General features: G+C 42.1%; 1 protein-coding gene across 2 annotated transcripts in view; it reads right to left on the bottom strand.

The window, feature by feature from the left end:
* The window catches only part of FGF14 (fibroblast growth factor 14), a 747,107-nt gene that overhangs the window by 153,556 nt on the left and 567,447 nt on the right, over positions 1 to 26,104 (bottom strand). For both annotated transcript variants that reach the window (XM_006030051.1, XM_025211592.1), the window contains one exon: positions 21,098 to 21,201. In XM_006030051.1, coding sequence (XP_006030113.1) covers positions 21,098 to 21,201 — 104 coding nt within the window. The remainder of the gene's footprint in view (positions 1 to 21,097; positions 21,202 to 26,104) is intronic.

Genomic DNA, 26,104 nt, shown 5'->3' with positions numbered 1-26,104 from the left:
TTTGCAAGCGTATCGCATATAGACTCCTTGATGAAATTTTCCAGGATTTTCCCTGGGATAGAAGTTAGACTAATTGGCCTACAGTAGCCCAGGTTCTCTCTCCTCTCCTTCCTGAAGATGTGCACAACATTGGCCCTCTTCCAGTCTTCAGGGACCTCCCCCAAGTGCCACACATTTTGGAAGAGTTTCACCAGAGGTCCCACAAAGACTTCAGCCAGCATCTTCAGCATTCTCAGATGAAGTTCACCCAGTCCTGCTGACTTATAAATGTCTAACTTTTCTAACTGATCATGCACCAGCTCAATGTGAACAGTAGCGAGGTGGTCATTCCCACCATGCCCATTCAGAATCATATCAAGTATGATTTTTCCCTTACTCTGGTGAAATACCAAAAGAAAGTAGTCATTTAGGAGTTTTGTTTTCTCCTGAGTATTGGTAACCAGCTGTCCTGAGTTGTTAAGCAATGGCCCAATGCTTCCACTTGTTTTCCTCCTGTTCCCTACATACCTAAAGAAGGACTTCTTATTGTCATTGATTTCTGTTGCTAGTTTAAATTCAGTCACTGCCTTAGCCTTCCTAATCTGCTCCCTACAAGTGTGGGCCATTGTTGTATAATCCTCTTTGAGGACTGTCCCAAGCTTCCATTTTTTGTATGCCTTTCTTCTTTTTCAAGAGGACCACAATATCCCTATTAAGCCAAAAGGGCTTACCAGCCCTTCTTCTACCTTTCCTCTGCATGGGAATGGACTTCTTTTGTGCTTTGAGGATCATGTCTTTGAGGAATGACCACTCTTCATGCACTCCTTTCACCTTCGGTCCCTGGTTTCATAGTTGGTAGGGTCGAAAGGGACCTGAGCAGATCATCAAGTCCGACCCCCTGCCATGGGCAGGAAAGAATGCTGACTACGACCCTGGCTAGGTGATTATCTAGCTTCCTTTTGAAGACCTCCAGGGTAGGAGCGATCACCACTTCCCTTGGAAGTTGGTTCCAGATCCTAGTCACCAAGACAGTCGAGTAGTGCCTCCTGATGTCTAGCCTGAATCTATTCTCAGTCAACTTATGGCCTTTATTCCTTGTTACTTCCAGTAGTGCTCAGGGGAACAGGGACTCTCCCACTGCCTACTGGTCTCCCTTGGCAAGTTATGGCCACTAGATCCCCTCTCAGCCTTCTCTTGTGGAAGCTGAACAGGTTCAGGTCCCGTAGCCTCTCCTCATAAGGCCTGCCCTGCTGCCCCCTGATCATGCGAGTGGCCCTACTCTGGATCTTCTCCATGTTGTCCACATCCCTCCTGAAGTGCGGCGTCCAGAACTGGATGCAGTACTCCAACTGTGGCCTGATCAATGTTGCATAGAGGGGGAGGAACACCTCTTTGGATCTGCTTGTGATGCATCTGTGGATGCATGACAAGGTGCGGTTAGCCTTCCTGACCACATCCTCACATTGGCAGCCCATGTTCATCCTGGAGTCAAAAGTGATTCCAAGATCTTTTTCTGCCTCTGTGCTGATGGGAAGGGAGTTCCCCAGCCTGTAGGTATGCTGCTGATGTTGAACAGTGTGGGCCCGAGGACTGAGCCCTGGGGAACCCCACTGCCCACATCCCTCAAGGTCAAAAATGACTCGTCCACCACCACTCTCTGGGTGTGGCCCTCCAGCCAATTTGTGACCCATCTGACTGTTTAGGTCCCACAGCACTTCCCCTACTATTGCGCTGAGTCTGTTGAAATTCACTTTTTTGAAGTCCAAAACTTCAACCCTGCTAGCTGATTTGCCTGCCTTGTGATGGACAGTGAACATGATGGTTTCATGGTTGCTGTCACCTAGGCTACCCTCAATATTTAAGTCGCTCACTAGATCATCTTCTTTGACCAAGACCAAGTCTAGGAGAGTGTTACCTCTGGTTGGCCTGTGCACTTCCTGAGTCAGGTAGAGCTCTTTAATACAGGTCAGGAAGCAACACGACCAATCCAACTTAGCCAAGTTTTCCTCCCAAGGGATGTCTGTGTAACTGAAGTCACCCATGATGACCATGTCCCGTGCACACGCAGCCTCTGCCAGCTCTTGAGAGAACTCCAGATTGAGCTTCTCCCTCTGGTTTGGTGGTCTGTAGTATACACCTACAGTTAGGTTTCTCTCACCACATCCCTCCACCCTCATAGTCTGACCCAGAGGGTTTCAAGATGTGGCTATGAGGGTTTCAGTCATGCCCATTCGTGTTGTCCCAAAACTGCATGAACAAAAGAAGCAACCAAGGAAGAGGTTCAATATCAAGGGCTTGAAAGAACCTGATAAAAGCAATCAATCATTGCCAGCAGGGCCTCAGTGGCCATGTCTACATGTGATGCTTACTGAGCAGTAACTCATTATTACTACACAGTAGCTGACTACTACTGTGCAGTAGCATCACAGGACACAAACCATGACATGATGCTACTGTGCAGTAGTAACAAGACACTGCACAATAGTAATGAGCTACTGCACAGTCAGTGTCACCATGAAGCTATGTGGGGATGCTACTACACAGTAACAACTGCTCAGTCATTGCCTCGTGTAGATGCAGCCAGTGAGAAACTCTCCAACCTCCTGGATAATCTCAACATTGGATCACTAGAATAGCCTTAAGTAAGGCATTCATAAGGCATTTGAAGAATCTCTAGGCTTCTCCACAAAGAAATATGAGGACTGGTTCAATGAAAATGATAGGAAGATATAAACTTTTACTGACAGAAAAAGGAGACCGTTCAAAACTTGACAGAACAACCTCAACTCTCAACAGAAGCAAGAGAGTTATTGCCATGTTAAAGCTGAGACCCAGAAGAAAATTTAAGACCAAAAACAAGGGGAGGGAGGACAAAGAAATTAATTTGTTTGATGACAGCCACAATGTGTAGTTCCTTCAGAGCAAACAAAGCTATCTTTGGGCCAAACACACAAGAAGCCATCCTTCTGTAGTCCAAGGATGGAATCACATTATAAATGCAGCTCCACCATCACCACATGGTTGAAGAAGCACTTTCCAGAACTCTTGAGTTGAGAAGAATACCATCAAAACCAGTCCACAATACCCAATTAAGAACTACCTTGCAGATCCACCATATTATCAAGAGGCCGTGAAAGCCATTAAGCAGATGAAGCAGAACAAAGCATGGAATACTAGCTAAAATGTATAAGCAAGGTGGAAAATAGCTCTCTAAGGAGATACATGTCATTGTTATGAAAATCTGGAAACATGAGCAGATTCCCATTCACTTAAGAGATATCAAAATTGTTATCACATTCAAGAAAAGAGACAGAACAGATTGCAGCAAGTATCATGGCACATCTGTCCCATGCTTAGAAGATCTTTGTCTGTGTTCTCCTCAATAGACTCATTCTCCTCACTGAGGAGATTCTACCCAAGTCCCCCTGAGTGGTCTGTCCTCTCAGACCACTCAGAGGTACAATAGATATGATTTTCACTGCTAGACAGCTGCAGGAGAAGTGCCATGCGCTACACCAAGATCTTTACATGGCTTTCATTGATCTGACTAAGGCTATTGATTTAATGAACAAAAAGGCCGTATGGAAGACCCTTATGAGACTGGATGCCTGCCAAAATTTGTTACCATTATTAGACTCTTTTATAATGCCATGGCAGCAACCATCCTAAGCAACAGCTCAGAAATGGATCCCTTCACTATTAGACCTGAAGTCAAGCAGGATGTGTGGTTGCATTAACACTCTTTTCCATGTTTATCACAGCTATTCCACATTTCATTGCTGATAGACTTCCATCCAGAGTCAGCATCCAATATCAGAAGGACAGAAATCTGATGATTCTGTCATGTGTGCTCACTTAATTGCTGAGTTCCAGATTACCCTTGATTGCTTTGGGAAGTATATGAAATACTTGGATTAACTGTCAACTTCACGAGGCCAAGATACTTGACCAACTCACCTGAGGTGAACCAACTGCTTCTCTACATATTACCATTACAGGGTAATCCTTGGAGAACATTGAGCATTACCCACTTTCCTAAAAAGTAAACATAGATGATACTATTCAACACTGGATAAAATCTTCAGGTGCTGCCTTTGGACATCTCTGAAATCATATTTTTGATGATCATGACATCAGGACCCAAAGTTCTCATCTGCTGTCAATCCCAACTGGTTGCATGCGTATGAAAATTGGACAAAATATCAGAAATAGCCAAAAGTTTTAGAAAATTACCATCAGTGATATATTTGGAAAATTCTCCATACCAGTTGGAAGGATGAAAGAATGAACTTAGAGTAAGTTGGGTGGTACAGGAAGAGACCATGTGTTGTATGTGTTGCACGGTGATCAGTACTTAAATTGATTGACACCTGCTGGGAGGAAGCTTGTCCTGTGGGAGTATGGATGATTACCAGAGGCTGTGAGCCAATGCTGGCTGCATTTAATCAGCTTCATAGTTGGTTTTCATTACTGAGCAATGCTGCTTTTAGCAGAAGTTCAAAGATAGACAATGTATTTAATGTAGTTTTCTTGTATGTGGGTGTAAGACAAGGACCTTTCTTCCCCATGCTGACCGGAGAAAACACTTCATCTTGTATTAAAGTAAATATGGTATCACTGTAATAACTTCTGAATATTAGTTTATGAGGTTTTGAAGTGTCAGAGAAAGAAATGCAACTGTTTTAACTCAGAACTCTTAAGAAAATATAAGAAAAGCTATATTAGATAAGAGCAATCATACATCTAGCTTGGAAAATCTCTGATGGTGGGAAATACCAGATACTTTAGGATAGGAGTGTAAGAAAGAGTACAATTAAAGTGATCTATTCTCTGGCATACCATCCAAATTAGCAGCAGTCATAGGTTTAGGGATGTTCGGAGCCTGGGGTTACATCCAGACTGCTGTGTTTTATAGCCCCTGATGGATCTATCCTCCATGAATTTCTATACTCCCTTTTCAGGCCTGGTTATTCTGTGGCAATGTTTCCCACAAATTAATTATGTTGTATACAAAATGCTTTCTTTTCTTGTTCATAACCTATAGTCTAATAATTTCATCAGATGCCCCCTAGTATTGTAAAACAGAGATTAATAGCTCCCTATTCACTTCTTCCATGCCATTCATGAATTCATAGACTCTTATTATATCTATACCAAAATATATCATATAGAGGTGCACCAAAACATTGGATCCATATCAGATTGGCACCGATATAAGAAAAAATGACGATATCTGCGACTGGCATTTTCTGGCCAATGTAGCTGATAATGTGGCTGATTAAATGCCCCATGTATGAGCAGCCCAGGAGCATCCGGCTAGTAAGTCTGTTGTGGAAGAAGGGGCAGGGAGAGGGAAGGGGCATGGGGAGGACAGGTCAAGGCTCCAGCAGTGAGGGAGGGAGGGAGTGGGGCTGAGGCAGGGGAAGGAGCAGGCGCTGCCCAGCTGGGACAGGGACGGGCAGGGCAGGGCACTGGATGGAGCTGTAAGTGGCTCATCCAGGGGACATGGTAGGGAGATGGCTCCCACCACTGTGCATACCCCTGGGAGATGCAGGGAGGGCACGTGTCCCTGGATCTACATGCAGGGCGAGGGCAGGCTGCTGCTGCAGGCTGCGGCTGTGCCGAGCTCCTCCTGGTGGGGGCTGAGCTGGGCTGCACTCGGGGCAGGTGGTGGCAGCACTGGGAGCGGGGCTATGGGGGGTGCAGAGACCCCAAAATTCAGCATAGCCCCCCTCCCAGCACTGCTGCCATCCACCCCAAGTGCAGCCTGGCCCAGCCCCCTGCTGGGAAGAGTCTTGCCCAGCCCCAGCCTGCAACAGCAGCCCACCCTTGCCCCACACACAGATCTGGGGGCACATGCCCCCTGGTCCTCCTCCAGGGGTATGCAGAGCAGTGGGAGCCACCTCCCCCCTGGGCCCTCCTGGATGAGCCACTTGTGGCTCTATCCCATGCCCTGCCTCACCTGGGCAGCGTCTGCCCCTTCTGCAGCCCCACTCCCTCCCTCATCATGGGGGCCTTAATCTGCAGACATACAACAGACATACCAGCCGGATACTTCTCTCCAAGCTGCCGGGCCGCATATCAGGAATCAGATCAGTATCGGCTGATATGGCTCCTTAAAAATCACCCATCGGTATCGGTCCAAAAAACCTCTATCAGTGCACCTGTAATATTATATCATATTTATTATAACCCTCCCCCAGTCATCTTTTCTAAGCAGAGTTCTATTGTCTTCACTTTCTCCTCATATGGCAGCCAGCTACTACATAACCTTGATCATATTTGTTACACTTCCCTGTATCTTTTCTAGTTCTATACTATCCTTTTTGAAATGGGCTGGCCAGAACTGCACATACTATTTAATGTGAGCACACCCTGATTTTATATAATGCCATAATGGTGTTTTCTGCTTTGTTTCAGTTCCTTTCCTACTGATTCCTAATGTTCTACTTGCCTTTTTTCTGTTGTTGCACTTTGACCTGCTATTTGTAAAAAACTCCATAATGCCCACCCCCTTTTATTTTAGTAATAATTGGCAATTAAATGCCCATGGTTAGTTTTTCCCTATGTGCATTACTTTGCACTTACAAATGTTAAATTTAATCTCTTGCTTTATTGGCCATTCCATTTTGAAAGATCTTCCTGTATCTCTTCACCTTTAGCTTTGCCAAGTATTTTATTAGCAGCAAGATCATTTTAACTAAACTTAAATAAAACCTTGTCTCAAATCTTCAGCTCTGAAATCTATATTCCCTGCTCACTCCCATCTGAAAACCCTTTTGGAAACATAAGTCATTCATTCTACAGTTATTTGGTCAGGTTCACCCTGGATTCCTCACAATTCTACATGGGTAAATCCTGCTGCAAACACTTGGCCACTGAAATAAAGTCAGGGAAGAAGACCTTTTTTTCACTGGAGTTGAGAGGCTATGGGGCATCATACAGAAGCCCTATTAATGACCAGGACACTAGCCATATCAGCAATTCTTTAGAGCAGTTCGTATTGGTCAAGCTTTTATATCCCATCCACAGGGATAGTAAAACTTTCTCCCCAAGAAATATACCTACAGAAACAGCAGCAAAAACACCCTTTGCAGTGTTATGGGGTACAAAGAGCCTTGCTAATTTAAGGGAATTTAATTTACACCTCTCTGCCCAATCTTTAGTTAAACTTTGCTATAGGTTTGCCTACTTTGCTAATCAAATGAACTTACTGTAGTAGGGAAATAAACAAAGTACCAACACCAAATTTGCAGATGACACTAGGGTGAAGTGGGCACGCTAGAAGGGATGAATAGGCTGCAATCGGACCTAGACCCTGGCAATCGGACCAAGTTACACGGGTGGGCGGATGAGAACAGGATGGGTTTCAACACTAACAAGTGCAAGGTACTGCACCTGGAGAGGAAGAACCAGCAGCATACCTACAGGCTGGGGAACTCCCTTCTTGTCAGTACAGAGGCAGAAAAGGATCTTGGAGTCATTATTGATGCCAAAATGAACATGGGCTGAAAGTGTGGAGACGAGGTCAGGAAGGCCAACCGTACATTGTCATGCATCCACAGATGCATCTCAAGCAGGTCCAAGGAGGTGATTCTCCCCCTCTATGCGACACTGGTCAGGCCACAGTTGGACTACTGCATCCAGGTCTGGGCACCGCACTTCTGGAAGGATGTGGACAACATGGAGAGGGCCCAGAGGAGGGCCACTCGTATGATCAGGGGCCAGCAGGGCAGGTCCTACAAGGAGAGGCTACGGGACCTGAACCTGTTCAGCTACCACAGGAGAAGGCTGAGGGGGGATCTAGTGGCCATTTACAAACTAGTTAAAGGGGACCAGCAGGCATTGGGGGAGTCCCTGTTCCCCTGAGCTCTACCAGGAGTGACTAGGAATAACGACCACAAGCTGGCAGAGGGTAGATTCGGGCTAGATATCAGGAGGCACTACTTCACTGTCAGGGCGGCTAGGATCTGGAACGAACTTCCAAGAGAAGTGGTGTGGCTCCTACCCTGGGGGTCTTTAAGAGGAGGCTAGATGAACACCTTGTCGGGGTCATCTAACCCCAGTACTCTTTCATGCCATGGCAGGGGGTCGGACTTGATGATCTGCTCAGGTCCCTTCTGACCCTACCAACTATGAAACTATGAAAAAAGGTTTGTGATCTTTATTACCATGCATGCAGACATAAAATGTCCACTACGCATATACAAAGCAGATATGAAAATAAACCCTTCCATTGCTATCCCATTATTCAGATAACAATGCTTTCATTTGGGTTAGTGTTCATACACTCATCTGGCCTCCCTGGTTGGCTATTGATTTAAAGAAGCCAAACTTTTATACAAAGATGAATAGTGAATACACGTTCACATTTTTTACTATCATTGTGCTATATTGTACCGTTACCTTACAAGTTCTTCTCATCTTGTAGATATTACCTCTTCTGTTTTTACTAAAGTGCTTTATATATTATCAACCACTGGTGTAGGTACAGTATTATGTGAATCATTACACACACGTGTGCAAATGCATCCACCCACACACACTCTATATTCAAACATTACTAAGGTTTTAAAGTTAAGCACTTGTAGTTAGGAAATGCCAACATTGATATTGTCTGTGCACCCTTAATTTGACTTCTTTATGCATATACATTGTGATATAGTCTAGAATTATACATCCACTTAATATTTCTATATTATCATTAGACATACCTTGAAAAATTCAGCTTAAGGCCTAGTGAGAAGTGCCAGAAAATTAACAGAATTAATTTACTATTCATTTTTGCATTATAATATTCAGTTTAGCTTAGGTAGCAAAGGAATACCTTCGCCTGAAGCAGTTCTGCTTGCCTACCTAGTTATTTCTACATGGAAGCATTTTCACAAAATGGAATTTAAAATTAAATAAGGACATTGCTTACTTTTATTGGCCTAGCTATACATTTATTTTGTAAATCTACAAAATAGGTCTATGAATAACTGAAGCTACATTAAATACATAACTAAACCAGTTCTAGGATGACAGTGACAGTGCAATTTCTATCCTAATTCCTGTCTTTATTAAGCCACTCTGCACAATATGAGAGTTAACTTTTGCCTCTTGTCCAAAAAACCTTGAGGGCATTCTCCATTTTTGCTGAATTTTAGAGAATAAATGTGTTACATAATGAAAAAGACTTTAAACATACTATCAATACATTTCTTTATCATCCACCTACTGTTGTCTTCAGCATACTAACTGAGAGGGAAGGATTTATTTGGGTAATATATTTAGCATTTTAATTGCTAATTCATCTGCTTGTAATAGGAAGTTTATTTCTGCTACTACAACAACTTATCCAAATGTTCATCTAGGAAGTCTTTTTGATAGCTACCTGTGGATACTGTATGTGGACACTTAAAAAGTCATGAATGGGAAATTATAAGTTTAGAATAAATTGAACTATCTGAATATGCCTGTAAATAGACAATTTGTTTACTCTTTTTTTTCCATGAGGTACAAAATCTGTACTAAGGAAGGAGCAGGGGAAGAGTACATAATAAACAGCAAGATGATATTTATGTTCCTAAGAAGACAGAGAACATAAAAAAGAACTCAACAATGATATAATGCAAAAGAAAGACATGTCAGAAAAATGTAGGTGTACTTGTGTAACAGGATGAATAAGAGCCAAAAATACAAGGGGGCAATGGGATTACAATGAGATACAAAAAAGCTAGAAGCATAACATTTGACAGACTAGATTAAACCACTGGTTCATCAAGTGTGCACCGAGCCTTCGGCAGTGACCATTACTCAGTGCTTCAGAAGAAAGCACAGCCCCCACAATGCACTAGCACATATAAATGCATTCAGAAAAGCCTTCTTTCTCAGTCCTTCTGGCAATCATCTTACTCCCTGAAGCATGAGATTAGATTACCCTTACTTTGGCATACATAACTACCAATGTTACTTCTCATCAGCAAATTATCACGTCCTTTTAAAAATACAGCAGCAGTGACTGACTGATCTTTCCATGCTGCATATAGAGCATAGGTCAAGAGACATGGAAGAGAAGTCTATTCATTCATTGGTCCATTTGTGTAAATCTTAATAATTTTAAATAGATATATGTGTGTATCTAAAGGTTGCAACAATACTATGTATATAGGACAGAAAGATGGGATGTGAGGGAATGGAAGATAAGTTTTTGAAGCAAATATATACCTGTGCTGACTGGCTGTTTCCTCTATTCTCCTCTGAACATCTTGGTGTTTTTTTCAAAGTCCCACTCCACTTCCCCTGCATATTCCTTATTCCCTTTTCTCCTCTACCTTGTTAACATCACTTTTATGTTCCTATTCATCACTTTTCCTCTTCATTTTAGCCAATTCTTCTCAATGTATCCCTCCACAATTACCTGAACCTTTTTAGATGCCAGGCATCCCTCTGTAACTTTTGTGAAACAAGTAGCACACCATTTAAAAATAAAATTACCTACTTGAACAGGGGCTATGGGTTATGGTGGGGGTTAGAGGGAGCATCTAGGTAGGGACCAGCCTGTGCTTAATTACTTGCATAGGGCTTGTCCGTTGGGAGAAGGAAGAAAGGCAACTGGACAAATGTGCTCTTACCTCCTCAGGGTTGGGCAGTAGTGTGGGACAAAGGAGGAAGAGCTAGACAGAAATGAGCCTGCATTTACTTCCTTAAGGCCAGGCAGTGACTGTGGGGAGGAAGAAGTGACAAGTCTGCCCTTACCTCCTTGCTCCCCACAGCACCCTTCAAAGCACCCACTATTCTATATCCTGCTTCTCCAGCACATATCAAAGCATCCCCAAAGCCTCGATCCTGTTCAGACTGAAACCAAGGGGATTTTAGAACCTGAGAGAGAACAGGTTGTGGTCCTTAACCTGCTGTCATAAAAACATTAGTGTGTACTGATTGGCAGCATTTAGAATATTCCATGAAGAGAAATTCAATATTTTTTTAGCATAATCCCAGTTTATTTATATTTTAAATTCTATTAATTTGTAAATGATTTGTAAAATGTACATTAAAAACATTATAAAAATATTAAGAGAATTGAACTTTTTACCAATGGATCAGACAGAGATATGATGTCCTGCTGTATACACCATTTCTGATTACTTTCTGACTACTGCGGATGGTGCTGACTTTGTGCTTTCCCTTGGAAGACAGAAATTGGGAGAGTACTGTTAATGAATGTGCAGTCTGACGGGGTTGAAGAGGAGGGAGGTCAGCAAAGAGGAACAGCAACCACTACTTCAGCTGACAAGTATGAGTAGCAGTTACAGAAAATTGCAAAGTGAAAAATATATAAAGGTAAGACTAGTAATAATATAAGTTTCAATGCATCTTCTAGTATTTCTGACCTTGAAGAGTCACCTGTCACTTACAGCTACTTTTGAGGATTATTTCTTTTTTAAAATTGGTTGCAAACAGCAGTGGTATCACAGAAGGAAGTCCCACAGTTGTATGAGACTGTCAGCTCAGAAGCAAACCTACTCTGGGAAAACAAGCAACAACTACAAATGCAAGCAGAGACAGCTACCCTGGGAGGGTTAAAATACTTGAACCCCTAATATGACACACCAAAAACTAAGAAATTTGCCACCTCTTGCCAACAGCAGCGCTGATGTCTCAGGCAGTCCAAGAGGCCCATACAGCAGTACAAGGCACATCAGAGACGTAGTCAGTTATCATGACATTATAACGTAGTCAGTTATTATATAAACCCCATTCCTTATTCCTCTACAGCAAATTGTTTATACATCCATACCTTTATTGTGTGTTAGTGTAGGGGACAAGTGAGCACTAACATTTACATAACTACTGTAATACAAACAATAACAGTACAATTTTGCTTCATCATTTTTTATGTTTTTTATCATTGTAAAAAACAATGTATACATCCTAAAACATTGCCTTAGTCCTTCTCTAATTTAACCTATGATAAATTGCTTTCTACTTTGTATTTTATATTAATACATTTATAAGCTGCCTTAAAGACTTAACACACTATGCATGCTAAATATTTATTCTAAAGCATAAACAGTTATCTAAGGAGAATTAAAAGCCCCTTTTTTCATTACTTTGATTTAGATACCATAGAAAGTCACCTGTGTGATATTGATTACTTTCAGTCTCATTTTCCGTGTTGCCTATAGTCCTGTATGCTTCCCTGAGGCTGAAATCTGTTCTCTTCCGACAAGTCATTTATGTGGGTTTCAAAAAATGGTGGAAATCTCAGCACTGTGAAGTAGCTAAAATGTCAAAAGAAACCCTCCATGCTGCAGATTCTTCCTACTGACAGTTGCTAGGGATTATGGATATTACAAACACACTTCCTGATAATACACATTGACATTTTCTCTAATTCTAGAAAGCTTGGACATGGACATGATCTTACAGGGTATTTTCCATTCAGCTTTTGTTCAATTTAAAACTATGTAACACAACAAAGACCAAAATCAAATTCATACTTTATGAAAAGATTAGAGCAAAACTGTATAGCCTTTGATTTTAAACTATAGTTTATAAAAGCTCCTGTATTTCTTGGATTTCTGTGTTATTCATTTTGCATTACCTGATAATGTTCTTCCTGACAGGGTTCCTGAACCAACCACTACCTCCTGAGCCTGAGATCAGAACCCCATCCCACCTTGACACCAGAAGAAGTATTCAGAAAGGTCAGCCTTAAAAATTCATGGACATGGTCAAACTCTAAGCCATTTCTGCAGGTTAACATTCCACTGAAAGTGCCATTAGGACACCTGACTACTAATGTGTGCTATTACCACAGGAGCACACATTGCCTCCTTGTTTCATTCAGAGATGTCCATTCTAAAATGACTGACAACAGGCAAAATAGACAAGGGGAAAACCTGAGGGCTGGTGATAGAAATTCTAAATGTAAAGAAAGATCCAAAATGAGGAATTATTGCTTTCCTCCCCTTTGTCCATGGAAGACATTTACACTATAGGAAGCACTAAATATTGCCCAGATGAAGTACTGAGGTGGTTTTAAGCACCTGTTATGTGGCTCAAAGTGACACCACTCCAAGGTAGGATTATCTCTGATCTGTTCTATTCAGCTCATGTGACACTGAGTCAGAAAAGCAGCAGGCAGGTAATAGTGGTGGCCAGGCAGGCAGGTGAACCCCTGTCTGCTCCATTGGCATAGACAGTGCAGGCAGCTTCAAGTAAGCAAGCAGGGGGTGGGGTAGGGAGCCAGTAGTGGGGATTTGGGGTGCTGGGGAGATAGCGGGCAGTCACAAGTAAGTAATGTCCCAGGGGAGAACCCCAAGAAGCAGGGGGCAAGCCCCAAGAGCAGGGGGAGCTGGGGGAGCCCTGGGGTTGGGAGGGAAGCCCAGAATGGGAGGGGAACGATTCTTACCTTTGAGTCCTCCAGGCCCCTGCTGGTCTGCAGTGTGACTGCTCCAAACTCGAGCTAGCATTAACACCCATCAACATTTGTACAGCTCACAGTGTAAGGTGTAACAAGGCCCTTAGGTGTGGCACTGATGAGCATTGCTTAAGTAACTTTTACAGTTAAAATGTTTTAGGGCAACTGTAGACGTGCTCTGGAGTGGGGGGGAGGGGTTAATTAGAGGTTAATTAGGGGTTAATTAAAATGCCCCAGCAGACTCAATCAATTACGTTTCCTCTGATGCTTTTTAAACACTGCCAAATACACCGCCAAAAAGCAACCTGCTTCAAACTCCACACATGCCAAAACGAGTAATGAAGTGCTAAAGTAGTTCTACGTAGGGTACCTGTAGCTACTCATAAGCTGTCTTCACTATGCCTCCGAGTAAAGGACAGGCACTGTCAGGGCAGCTGCAATACCTTTATTCCAGGCTTGGCACGTGCCTCTCAGCAGTGCATTCAAGAGTTCAAGGGAAATAGTGTAGGCATAACTTAAGGCTAAGTACATACAGTCAAAAAGCCCAAGGCAGAATCAATTCAATCATCATAGGTTTCTCTAAACTGCACAGATTGGGCCAATAACAAACTAAACTGACATTCACATTTCAGTTGGGAAAGGCAGCCAGATGCCTGCACTGGCCCAGGCAAGAAGCCAGGTGGTGGCAGAGCATGCCTCCCAGCCATTGCAAGCCTAGGGAAGAGAGGCCATTCCTGACTGGCTGTCCAGCACATACTCCCAACTCCCTGCTGCCACCTTTACAGGGGGTTGAGGAGCCCTCTGTCTAGGTACTGGCCCATGTGGGGGTAGCCCCCACTTCAGGAGGGTTCCCATGGCCTGGCTCAGAGTCCCCTGAGCCCTGGTCCACCCTGCCACAGGGGAGTAGAGGAAGCTCCCTCCCTCCTCTCCTGTGTGGCTGCTCTGGGTAGGGGCAGGAGTCCCCTGGACCAGGTACCTGCCTGTGCAGCTGGGTGTGGGGACACAGGGAAGCTCCCATCTTGGAGGTTGCCTCTACCTCAGGGGTTTCCCCAGCCCAAGCCCTGCCTTCCTCCCACTTTCAGCTGCTTGGCTCAGCTGCTGCCACAGCCCCCCAGACTCTTCCCCACTTCTACCTGCAGCAGAAGCTCAGCTGAGTAGCTGCCTGGCCATGGGGGGTGAGGTGGAGTACCCCATCTGCTTCAAAAGGGCAGGGCAGCGCCAAGCTGAGGGACCCTGGGATGGGAGATATCCCCGAGGTGGGGGGGTTCCCTATGCCCTCATGTCCAACTGCACAGGCAGGCACCCAGTCTGAAGGACTCCTCCCCACTCCCACCTGTGGGGACAGAGCTGAGCAGCAGCCCAGCTGCACCAGAGAGGGGGAAGATGGGAAATTCCCTTGGATCCCCAGGGTAAGGCAGCCCAGGCTGGGGAACTCTAGGACAGGAACTTCTCGAGGCAGGCTCCCCCATGTGGGCAGATGCCTGGCTGTGGGTTGGGAACACCAGCTGGGGGACTGCTCCCCACTTCCACCTGCAGCAGCAGCTAAGCCAAGGAGTTGCCTGGCCTCATGGGAGAGGGAGAGTAGGAGGAAGAGGCTCCCCTCAGCTTCCCGCAAGCTGGGGTCTATTCCTCCACCTCTGCCCCCACTGCCACACATCAAGATGTTGTCTTGTCTCAGTTCTGTGACAGCCCGGGGGCAGGGCCAGATACGCACTGTGAGCCATCTTACAGTTGGCTGCCCTGAGAGTTGGGATTTGTGGGGGAGGTGAAAAGCATCCTAGGATGCTTGGGGACTACAAGGTAACTTGACTCAGAGGGATCTAGGATAGAAGTTCAATAAATTGATTTATCCTAAATCAGTTAAGTCTGATACTGTATCTATCCAAGTCTATCTTAAACTGGTTTATGCCATTTAAAAACCAATCTATGTACACTGAACTTCTGTTCTGTTACAGGTTTAGACCAGTTTCAGTTCACTTATTCCAGTTTATGTGTAATTTCTGTCCCTAGCCCAGCTGCATAGGCAAGAATTTTATGGATTGCTCACTTGGCTATCTCTGGTGGCTTAGTGGGCTACGTAGTACTGTTATTCTTCTAGACAGTTGCATAAGGATCATTTCTCACCTTGACTGTAATGATGTAATATCAACTTCTGAAATATGCCTCAAGAAGGTTGTTTGTGCCCAAAATCTTGCAAAGAACAATTTTCCTACTATTTAGCAAGTCTAATAAAAGATATCACATCTACCCAAATCTTGTCTTCCAGATTTTTGAGCATTTTAAGATAGTTTACAAAGGCTTAAAGCATTACTATGAACAGCCACCACTCAGAAGAATTTGAAAACTTCCCCACAGAACTAAGAGTGACCAATTACTTGGATATTTGGGGTAAGATTTGAATTTTAAATTTAAAAAATATAAAGTTTGGCAATTGATATGTTAATGATATTTTTAAAGCAATTTCCAATTACATTTTCCTATTTTTATCTTCCAAGAAAGAAAAAAGAAACTTCTCTTTTAGGGCTGTCAATTAATTGTGTGATTAACATGTGTGATTAATGCGCGAACAAATGAACATATTAATTTTTTTAACACATTAATCGTGCATGTGGTTTTGGAGCCCACACCCAGGCTGCCCTATGGCTCCTCTCCCCCACCATCACTACTCCTCCAGGATGCCCAGTGGGGAAACAATGCCAGTGCAGAGGAGCCATGGGCTCTGGGCAGCTGCAGCAGGAAGGTGGGGTGTGGGGGCCACATCCATTCATCCACAAACTAAAGGCACACCAATATATCAATGCTATTTTGGGACACTGCATGCAGGCATGCATCCTCAACATGCACGTAGCCAGGCATGCAACCTGGTAGCATTATATGCATAAAAACTCAGCAGAGCCCAGCAGGTATGTCTGCGGAGGGAAAGGGGCAGGGGGAGAGGGAAGGCGCAGGAGATGCAGATTGCAGCCCTCAAGGTGACGGAACAGGGGCAGGGACTAGGGTGAATGGGACCCTGGGGCTGGGGCCAGGGCCAGTCATGGGACAAAGCCATGGGAGGCTCATCTAGGGGTGCAGCGGGAAGGCATGGGACAGAGGTGGGCTGTCTGCTTCAGGTTGGGGCTCTGAGCCCTGCTGCCTTTACCCCGGGAGCTGTGCAATGCCATGTTTTGCCTCCCGCTATCAGGCAGGCAGGGGCCACAGCGTGGCCAGCACACAGCGCCCTGGGCCAAGGCAGCAGGGCATTGAGCCCCATCCTATAGTGGGCAGCCTGCCTCCACCCTCTGCACAAATCTGGAGGGCACATGCCCCCCATGCCTCCCCTGGGGTGTGCACACCAGTGGGAAGCTGCTCCCTGGCACACTCCTAGACGAGCCACCTGTGGCTCCATCCCAATCCCCATTCCCAGTATCCCATTCACCTGAGGCCCTGCTCTGCCCCATTCCCTCCCTTCCCACGGGGGCTTCAATCTGTGCCTCTACCTCTTCCTTCCCACCCACTGCCTGCAACCCCTTCCCCTCCACAGACAAACCTGCTGGGTGCTGCTCTACACACTGCTGGACTGCATTCTTGTAGGGTTACTATAGTTTCAGTTTCAAAAAAGAGGACACCCGTTACAAGAGGGTAATACGATTGTGGGTGGGGACAATGATATGCCCATGCCCTGCCCTTGCCTCAACTCCTGAGCCACAGCACCCCCCAGCCCTGCTGTTGCCCCTCACTCCTGACCCACTGTACCCCACATCCTGCCAGGGTGTGCAGAGGTCCCCCCTCCCCAGGCTCCAACCTCCCTCCACACACCCCATAGCCTCCACACCGTCACAAACTCCCCCTGACACACACCCCACCCCCACCCCCAACCATACAAAGTACCTGCATAATTTTGCACAATTTTGAGTTTTTATGCATATCATTTTGAGTTTTTAGCTGTGCAATTAAAATTGCGATTAATTGTGACTAATTTTTTTAATCACACAATTAATCTCAATTCATTTTTTTAATCCTTTGACAGCCCTACTCTCTTCCGCTCTCTTACATCTTGTTATCTGAGGGAAGAAGGTAATCAAGTTACAGAGAGACACTTTCTCTAAAATAGTTTCCAAAGCCTTATCAAACTCTTAAAGAATTTCCCCCCTTCCTTTCCCTTGTTATTGTGACAAAGTATTTATCACAATTAACACACATGTTGGAGTACAACATGGCCACACCATGAGTACTTCACCTACGGACTCAAACTCTTGATTTCTAGACTTCTAGCCACTCACCCTGGTGTCCATGCCACCAGAGTGGAGTAAGAACTTATCCCAACTTCATTTGACAAATTTAAAATGGCTTGCAGTACATATTTAATAATAAATATCCAAAAGACAGGAAGCATATTTGAAATGCTACATTCTGCCAAACTAGTATAGAAATCTCATCAGGCAGGATTTCCCACAAGATTTCCTGTCCTTTAACTTCTTCTCCAAGACGGAAATACTATGAAAACTCTCTCCTATGGTATTAGTGACACTTCTGATTCCTATCCCCGGTCTATTTATTACTTAATTGAATACTTCTCTAATTATTGCAGAAGGTTAAAACACGTTACTAAAAGCATTATTAAAAACAGAAATAAAGCCTCAAAACCACAACAAAATCATCCCTTCCAAACTTGTCACTCCAAACATTTGTATTCTTTGTAGTCACATTCTTCTAGTTGAGGAAGACTGGCTATAAGTCCCTTCCACTTAATACCATGATTTAACAGGCCAAGGATGATGTAGATTAGCCTCACTATGTCCCCTACACTTTTAAGACAATAAGAATCAAATATAGGACTTTCACACATAAGCGAAGAGAACTACACTTAGTCAACAGTTCAGCTAACTTCAAATTTGCATTTTTATACCTATCATTTTAAATGAACATATTTCCATTACACTGTTTAAAAACAATTTCTCTTCTGACATGTTGTATTTCCTGCCTGCACCCCACTTTTTCTTTTTTACAGATAAAGCAAAAACACTTGAAAAAACAGCTATAACTACATTGGCACAAGCAGTTCTGCTCTAATTTAAAATGTGACTTCTGTATGTCCAGAGCAATAGGTGCATAATCTTGCCAAAGGAATAGAAAACTCACCAACAAGATTGTGACATATATTGAATGCTTCACAATCATGATGATTTTTTTTTCCCCCAGAGGGCAATATTTTGCAACTTCTGGGTACAATATATCTTCATCCTGATCCCTGGAGAGAGACACACATAAATCTCCTATGCACTGAGATGGGAACAAATTATTTCATCTGAAGCAGTCTCTCTTTTTTATGTTTTTCGTTTCAAATATGTACTAGTCTCTGCACTCAACAGTATATAACTCCTGAACAGAGAAACAATATAGCACTTTTCTGCCCCACCCTCAAAAAAAGGTAAACATCAGCATGAACACAAGTTTTACTGGTGTGTATGTGTGTGTGTTTTAGCCATCATTCTTAAAGCTAAATTTATTAGATTATCAAATATTATACTACTATGAAATAACAACAATACATATTATTGTTGTTGTTGTTTTTGTTATTCAGGGAGCTTTTGCCATGTGTTAAAACCAAAGACTCTTAGACTTTATTTTCTATTATTTCCACTTTGTCTTACGTAAGGTAAGGGAAAAAACAATGTAAACTGTATTGAGAAAGTACTGTTTACTTCTTCTAATGTAAAGTATGAAATCAACTGCAAAACATCACTTGCAAAGTGACAGACTGAGTCACTCTTCCTAAGGAATGGCAATGCAGTAGAAAATGTTAAAAACAAAACAAATGAGCATCAAAAGAAAGTATCATACAAAATTGCAACAGTGGAAATGAATATGTAAATTATAAACTCTGAAAATCCTGGGCATATGAAGGGCCCAGTTCTGAAAGCCTTTGCCCATGTACATGCTTTCCCCATTTCTACCATCTTTTAACTCAATGAGGCTGGCCACGCACATTCACAATTTCCACAACTCTGTTAAGGCCCAGATCCACAAAAACATTTAGATGGTTACCTCCCATTCTTTCACTGTTTTTCTTTCACTAAGAACTAGGTGCCTAAATACCTGTATGGAATGGGACCCAAACAGTTTCAGGATTGGGCCCACAGCTTCTATGGATTGGGTTCTACAACTGCTGTTCACATTGAGTAGTATCATTTTCTCCAAATAATCCAGTTAATTTCAGTGGAACTATTTTCAGAGTAGTATGTGAACTATGGGTTTCAGAATCTGGCTCTGTAGGGACAGGGTTTATTTCCTAGCATTGTCAGCCATTAAGCTAATATGTTCTTTGAAATGGGAACATCTGGAAATACTCTTTACTGTTGTTTAGGAAAGGATGAGAACACCATGGAACTACTGAAAGGCAAAAGCATATTCATAGTGTGGCGTCACATGAAAAAGTAATTTGCATGCCTTTCTACTGAAATGAAAACTTGGGGAGCTGAGAAACCCACATAGTCCATTAATAGTAACAACTTTAGTTTTTCCACTGCAGGGAGATACCACATATTGTGCTATATGTTCTGGTGACAGGGTTTTCAGCGCCATTATACCAAAGCAAATCTTCTACATCATACTGTTGCAGTGCTCCAAAGATATAGTGAGGTATTCTCTCTTTTTCTGGGTGTCGACATTCAATTCTAAGTTCCCCTGACTTCTAATTATCTTCCCAATAACTGTTTTATATTTCAACCAAATAGTATACCTTCCTCTGGGATATCAGAGGCTTACACTGTCCAATTTCTGCTCCAGGGATAGCGAAAACAAAGTATTGTGTAATAATTTAGTGTGAATGAAATATCATCTGACATAATACACCTAAAAATCACGACAGAGTATAAACACAATTCACTGCAATGAAAAGAAATCCTAAAACCACCTGGATAATACTGTCAGAAGCTTTTTGAATATTAAAATGTAATTAAGTCTTAAAGAAAGATATTAAGTTTACCCCATGCAACATCAAGACTTCTCACAGCAAAACTATTTTCACATTTTGACTGATTAAAATGATGTAGAATGTCTTAAGAGAAGAAGAGTTCTCAAATTATTTCAGATAGTAACATTATTTTGACCCAAGACCTTTTTTAGCTTTCATCATTTCACATACATATGTTCTTACATATACTTCTTTCTACCTTAATTTTCAAAATCTTTTAAAAATAATATGATGATAATATCTTTTATTAATGAAACTTTATAAACGTTTATATTTTTAAAATTCCTACCCATTAGAAGAGTTGCTAAAAATACATGTGAAATTAAAAATGTAAATGCTTCAAGAATGTAAATACCTTTATAAAAAAGTACCTTATATTTTACTGGACACAAAAAATTAAAATAGTTTCTATAACAACAGAGTTATTGCAGACACTTAAAGAAATGTTCTAAGATATTTATCTGAAAATCTGCCTACTGGTTTACTGGACCATATCAGTGAATGCAATGGCTAAATACATTCCTGACACAGTATTACATAGAACAGTTTAAAATTACTGTGCAGCAAGGCTCTATTACATTCTGTTTTATAAAACAATTTTTACACAATCTTATTATTTTAGTTATATATATTTGTTTAATCCCTCTTTAATTCTATAGAACTTTTCATGAGTGAAAAGAGTCTCATTCTTGTATAGATTTTTTTTAAAGTTACTAGCATTACATAGTAGTTAAAAATAATTGAAGCATATTACTTACAGATGTGTAAAGGAAACCTTCTCCATTTAGGGCTATATACAACCCCGTCTTTACACCCTGGATAGCGACAACACGAAGTCCCACTGGTATAAGGTTGAATAATGCTGTAAACAGAAATGTTATCTGTCACAGATGGGCTATGATAAACAAAACATTGTAACAACCAACTTTATTAAAAAATAACTGCTTTTCCCTTCAAAAAAGCCTTCTAGCTTAAAAAAAAACCAATTAAGGAAATATAGGTACTGCATAAGTTAATGTACAACTTTTACCTTGAAAATCTATTTAGATTTTCATTCCTGCAGCATTTTGCTACTGGCACAACTGTCAGTCAACAAATAAAAAATATGTCTCCCTGGATGTGAATATCACAAGAAACAGAAAAAGCTCAATGTAAGAAAGGGAATAGAAAATGTTGTCTTCTATTAGCTCAGTATGAGCATATGAGTAATAGTGGGTGTGTCTGCATGAGACTAATCTACTATGCAGTAAAGCATCACTGTTTACACATGCACCCCATTTGCTGCGCAGTAAATTTGTCTACTGCACATTTAGCTACTACCTGTAAATACAGGTAGTAAACTAAAGCAGCTAAACTATGTGTGTCCCAACAGTCAGCCCTTAACACCAGAGCGCCACAGGGGATGGGGACTTCCCCAGTTCTGGTGCTGCTCAGCTCCTGGCTCCCCCCAGGAGCTGGGAGCCAAGCAGCACTGGGCCAGGGTAGCTTTCTCCCCACCCATCCCAGCACTGCTCAGAGAGACAGCTACCCTGTCCCAGCGCTGCTCGGCTCCCAGCTTCTCAGGGGAGCCAGGAGCTGAGCAGCACCAGGACCGGGGGAGTTCCCCATCCCTGTGGCCCCCTGGTGTTGGGGTTGACTGGGAGTTGCACAGTTAGTTTACTACCTGTAAATACAGGTAGTTAGCTATCTGTGCAGTAGACTAATTTACTGAACAGCAAATGGTGCGCATATGTAGACAGTGAGCCAGGAGCCAAGAAGCCAAGCAGTGCTGAGCCTGGGGAGCTCTCTGCTTCTCTGCCCAGCCAGGGCCTGGCCAGGAGCTGTCTGTTTCTGGAGCAGCTCCCAGCCAGCCCCCAGTTGGGCAGGAAAATCCCTGAGCAGCCGGGGGCTGGTTGGAAGCTGCCCCAGAAGCAGAACAGCACTTGGCCAGCCCCAGTCTGTGCAGGGAAGCCCAGCTGGGCATAAGGCTTGTCTTCCAGCCCCATGAACATCAAAACCCATCCCAATGTGCTTGGGGCTGGGAGACAATTGCCAGTGCAGCTGGAAGAGTTTGCCTGGCCCAATGCATTTTGGGACTGGCCCCCTTGCGCCCTGCCACACTCCAGGCTAATATCCTGGGGGAGACTGGATTTCCCCCTGGCTGCTGAAGGGGGCCAGAGCAGAGTAAAAGCAGCCCGTACTAGGCTGTTTTGGTTGGGAGCAGATTTGCTTCAACCAGGGAGCATGTGTAGATGTGCTCCCTGGGAAAGCTTACTGCACAGTATTTTACAGAAACACCCAAGTTTGTACGGACACACATAGTTTAGCTGCTTTATAAAGAGAAGAGGAGCTCCTGCTCCAGAGAGCACATCAGCTATTACAGTTATTGTTACCGGAACAATATAAGTTAGCTAAATTACTTAGCTTTGACTTGGAGTGGAGCAGGCTTAAAGTTGGAGTATTTTTGCTACACTTGTATTACTACAGAGCCATGCAGGTATAACACTTCTATCACATCAGCTTATATTGAAATATGTGGATATTGACACAAGTATTACATTAATCTATACCTGGTTATATATTATCTATAGAATGCCAAACTTCCAGCTTGGCTTACACTGAATTCTTTTGTCTTAAATTCTTGAATATTACTTCAGTAACATAACTTAAATCTCACTTGAGTATAATTTAGCCTTTGATTCAAAAACTCTGTCTCCTCAGGAACTGGACATCTTTGTTGAGGGTATATTTGATACAAATAATAGTACAGGCAATCCTCGGAATTACGACATAATTGGTTCCTGAAAACCATGTCTTAAGTCAAAACGTTGTAACTCGGAACCGATTTTCCCATAGGAAACAATGTTATAAATGGGGGATTGCTTCCTGAACCAAGGCCCAATACCCTATTTTCACCAAAAATAACCCAGAATTTTGCACTTGATCAATTATAGATAATTAATATAGCTACATTAAGGTATTTATATTGTAAATAGCAATCATATTGATTTGGAAGGACTTTTTTGAGGAGACTTTGCTGGACATTTTGAAGGGCTCTTGGTTGGACTTTTTGAAGGGTTCTTGGCCAGAGTCTTCTCAGGAGGTTTTTCTGGAGTCTTGTCTTCTTTCTTAAAGAAAGTGTCCAAGGAAGTTTGGACAGTTGTTCGCTAGGGAGATGGGTGATGCAGCGTACTTTTTTGTTGGTGTGGCTTGGCATCCGATCAAGTGTTGTAAAATCAAAACTGATGTCAGAAAGTTGAAACAGGGTGTCAATTTATAAATGTTGTAAGTGTGAAATGTTGTAACTCAAAACGTTGTAAGTTGAGGACTGCCTGTACACAAAAGGCACTTAAGACCAAGTTCAGGAAAACACTTAAGGTTTCATTTAAACAAGTGCTTAAATTCCACTGGGAATGGGTTTTAAATATGTACTTAACATGCTACCTCGAAGGGGCATGCTTCTCACAAATTAAAGCTTTAAAGAGAAATCACTAGTAACAGCTACAGGAAGCAAGATACATGTTCTTAAGAGAACAGCAGTAGTATCTTTGATAAAAGTCTGAAAGAAAATAATGCAAAACTGCAAAAAAGAAAAAGAAAAAATCTCTAAACAAAGGCAGCAAGCACAGAGAAAATAAGTATGGTTATTAATTTCATTTCTAAAATTCAATATTCGTAAAAATGAAGCAGTTAAATTAATAATAACATAAACAAACAGGGAGAATTAGAAATTTTTCATCTCCATTTTTTTTTATTGGAAACCCAAAATGTCAAGATGCACTTGTACTATAGTATATGAGCAAGAAGACAAATCACATGTATGAGTCCCACCCAGTAAAACACCTGACAAAAAATGAACCCACTGAAAAAGGCTTCAGTGGATTTTGAATATTGCTTCTCTGTTTAAAAAGGAAATACACAAAACTATATGAAATGAAACCAAATGAGAAAAGGCCATGCTTTTATTCCGAATTATGCCTGGAAGCATTCATAGGTGAGCGTGTTGACTTGGACTGTGAGATTAAATACAAAATGTACAACAATACATTTTATGAAGAAGATCCTTTGATAAGCCAGAACTCATATTTGATGGGTTTTGGATCCTAGATGAGCTGTGAAATGGATTTCAAAACACTTGCAAAAGTTGTATTTGGTTGTTCTACATTAGGAAAGCAATGGGATATATGCATCAAGAAAACATGTTCCATGAGTCAGTCTGTAAAATACTGGAATTCCAATGTAAGTCAGGTAAAATGAAAATTTAATTTGCTCTATAGAAGGTAGATATGTACCGAAAATATAAAAGACCGTGGTTAGTTAAGCAATGACTATAAATATAAAGAAAAGACAATATTGTATTTGTTCTGATGATGCTGAGTAAGTGTGCTACATAATCTGAAAAGAGTGTATGCTGTGTTGGATTATATACAAAACAGAAGTGGATATGAAATAGGTTAACTGGAATATAAAAAATAGGTTAACTGGAATAACATCTGGAATATAAAAAAGCAAGACAAGAATACATGATATATGACCATGTTAGAGAGAAATGAAACCAAAGTGAAAAAGCTGTAAAACGATGTGACGAAACAACAAAAGAAAAGAAAGCACATAAAATAGAACTCCAGAAGGTACAGAAATAAATCGCAGGACTTACAGAAAAGAAAAGTAAAACATTCAGAGAGTCAAAGGAAGCATAAGACAATAATTAGCATAATATTTAGTAATTATACTGCTGTAGCTGCCAAGGGCCTAATACAAGCCAGGGTCTTATTTAGACTAAAACCATTCTCTACACTGAAAAAAAAAAGTTATGAATATGACAAAGAAAAGCGGGGGGAGAGGAAAACTAGGGTAATGAAAATCCAGTGTGCGAGTGCACAGGTTAGATATTATGTGGATTTATCACTTTGGAACATTCCAGCTCATTTCAAAACTTTAATATAACATCCTCCCTTTACAACCGTCATGTGACACAGCCATTGTTATTTAGATTGTTTCTTGTTAGGAGCCAAAATAAAACTGGATCTTGAGTAATGATCTGAAGGAATAGCCTGTATGAAATATTGCAGGGAAATTATACTATGACTAAGGGGAATGGGGAGAACAGGTAAAAATAGTCAGCAAAAACTAACAAATAACAATTGGAGGTTGACATCAAGAAGAAAATTCAACTTTTGGATGAAAATCTGAGGGCACATTGACATTTTACCTGTCCTACCTTGCTTCCCAGGACTCTCAGGACACCAGGCAAGAAAACAAACAAGTTCTTTATGAAGAAAAAAGATGAACAGACACACACGAGTTCCAGGAAAACTGATAATGATCAGGGGTCCTGGGTTTCTCTGATAAAAAAAAAATCCCCAAGTTTTGAATTAAAAAGGTAACCCCCAAATGCACATTTTTTCCATTATTAAAATATATATAGTGGTGTTTCATTTTAATCACAGAAAAATGTGCATTTGGGGTTACTTTTTTAAATCTGAAAATTGGGGATTTTTTTTAAATCAGGGAAAACCAGGATCCCTGGTAATGATAAATGACTCCAAATTATATCAGTCCAGTCAATACTTCTGGAAAGCAGACCTCATTAGCATAATTTTAGATAAGAGCAAGAGACCCCTGTGGTCCAGTGGTAGAACTCTTGCCTGCCATGCAGGAGACCTGAGTTTGATTCCTGGATGCATATGCAAGTATAACCATTGAGGCACTGACCCACTGGACTCCCCTCTAGATTCTGTCTTAATGGTCTGAAGTGGGGATAGACAGCCTTCAGCCCTCCATCT

This window comes from Alligator sinensis, unplaced genomic scaffold, assembly GCF_000455745.1.
Source record: "Alligator sinensis unplaced genomic scaffold, ASM45574v1 scaffold593_1, whole genome shotgun sequence".
In the NCBI taxonomy this organism is placed as follows: Eukaryota; Metazoa; Chordata; order Crocodylia; family Alligatoridae; genus Alligator; species Alligator sinensis.
The sequence above is the reverse complement of the archived record's forward strand: the minus strand, read 5'-3'. Positions and strand labels throughout refer to the sequence as shown.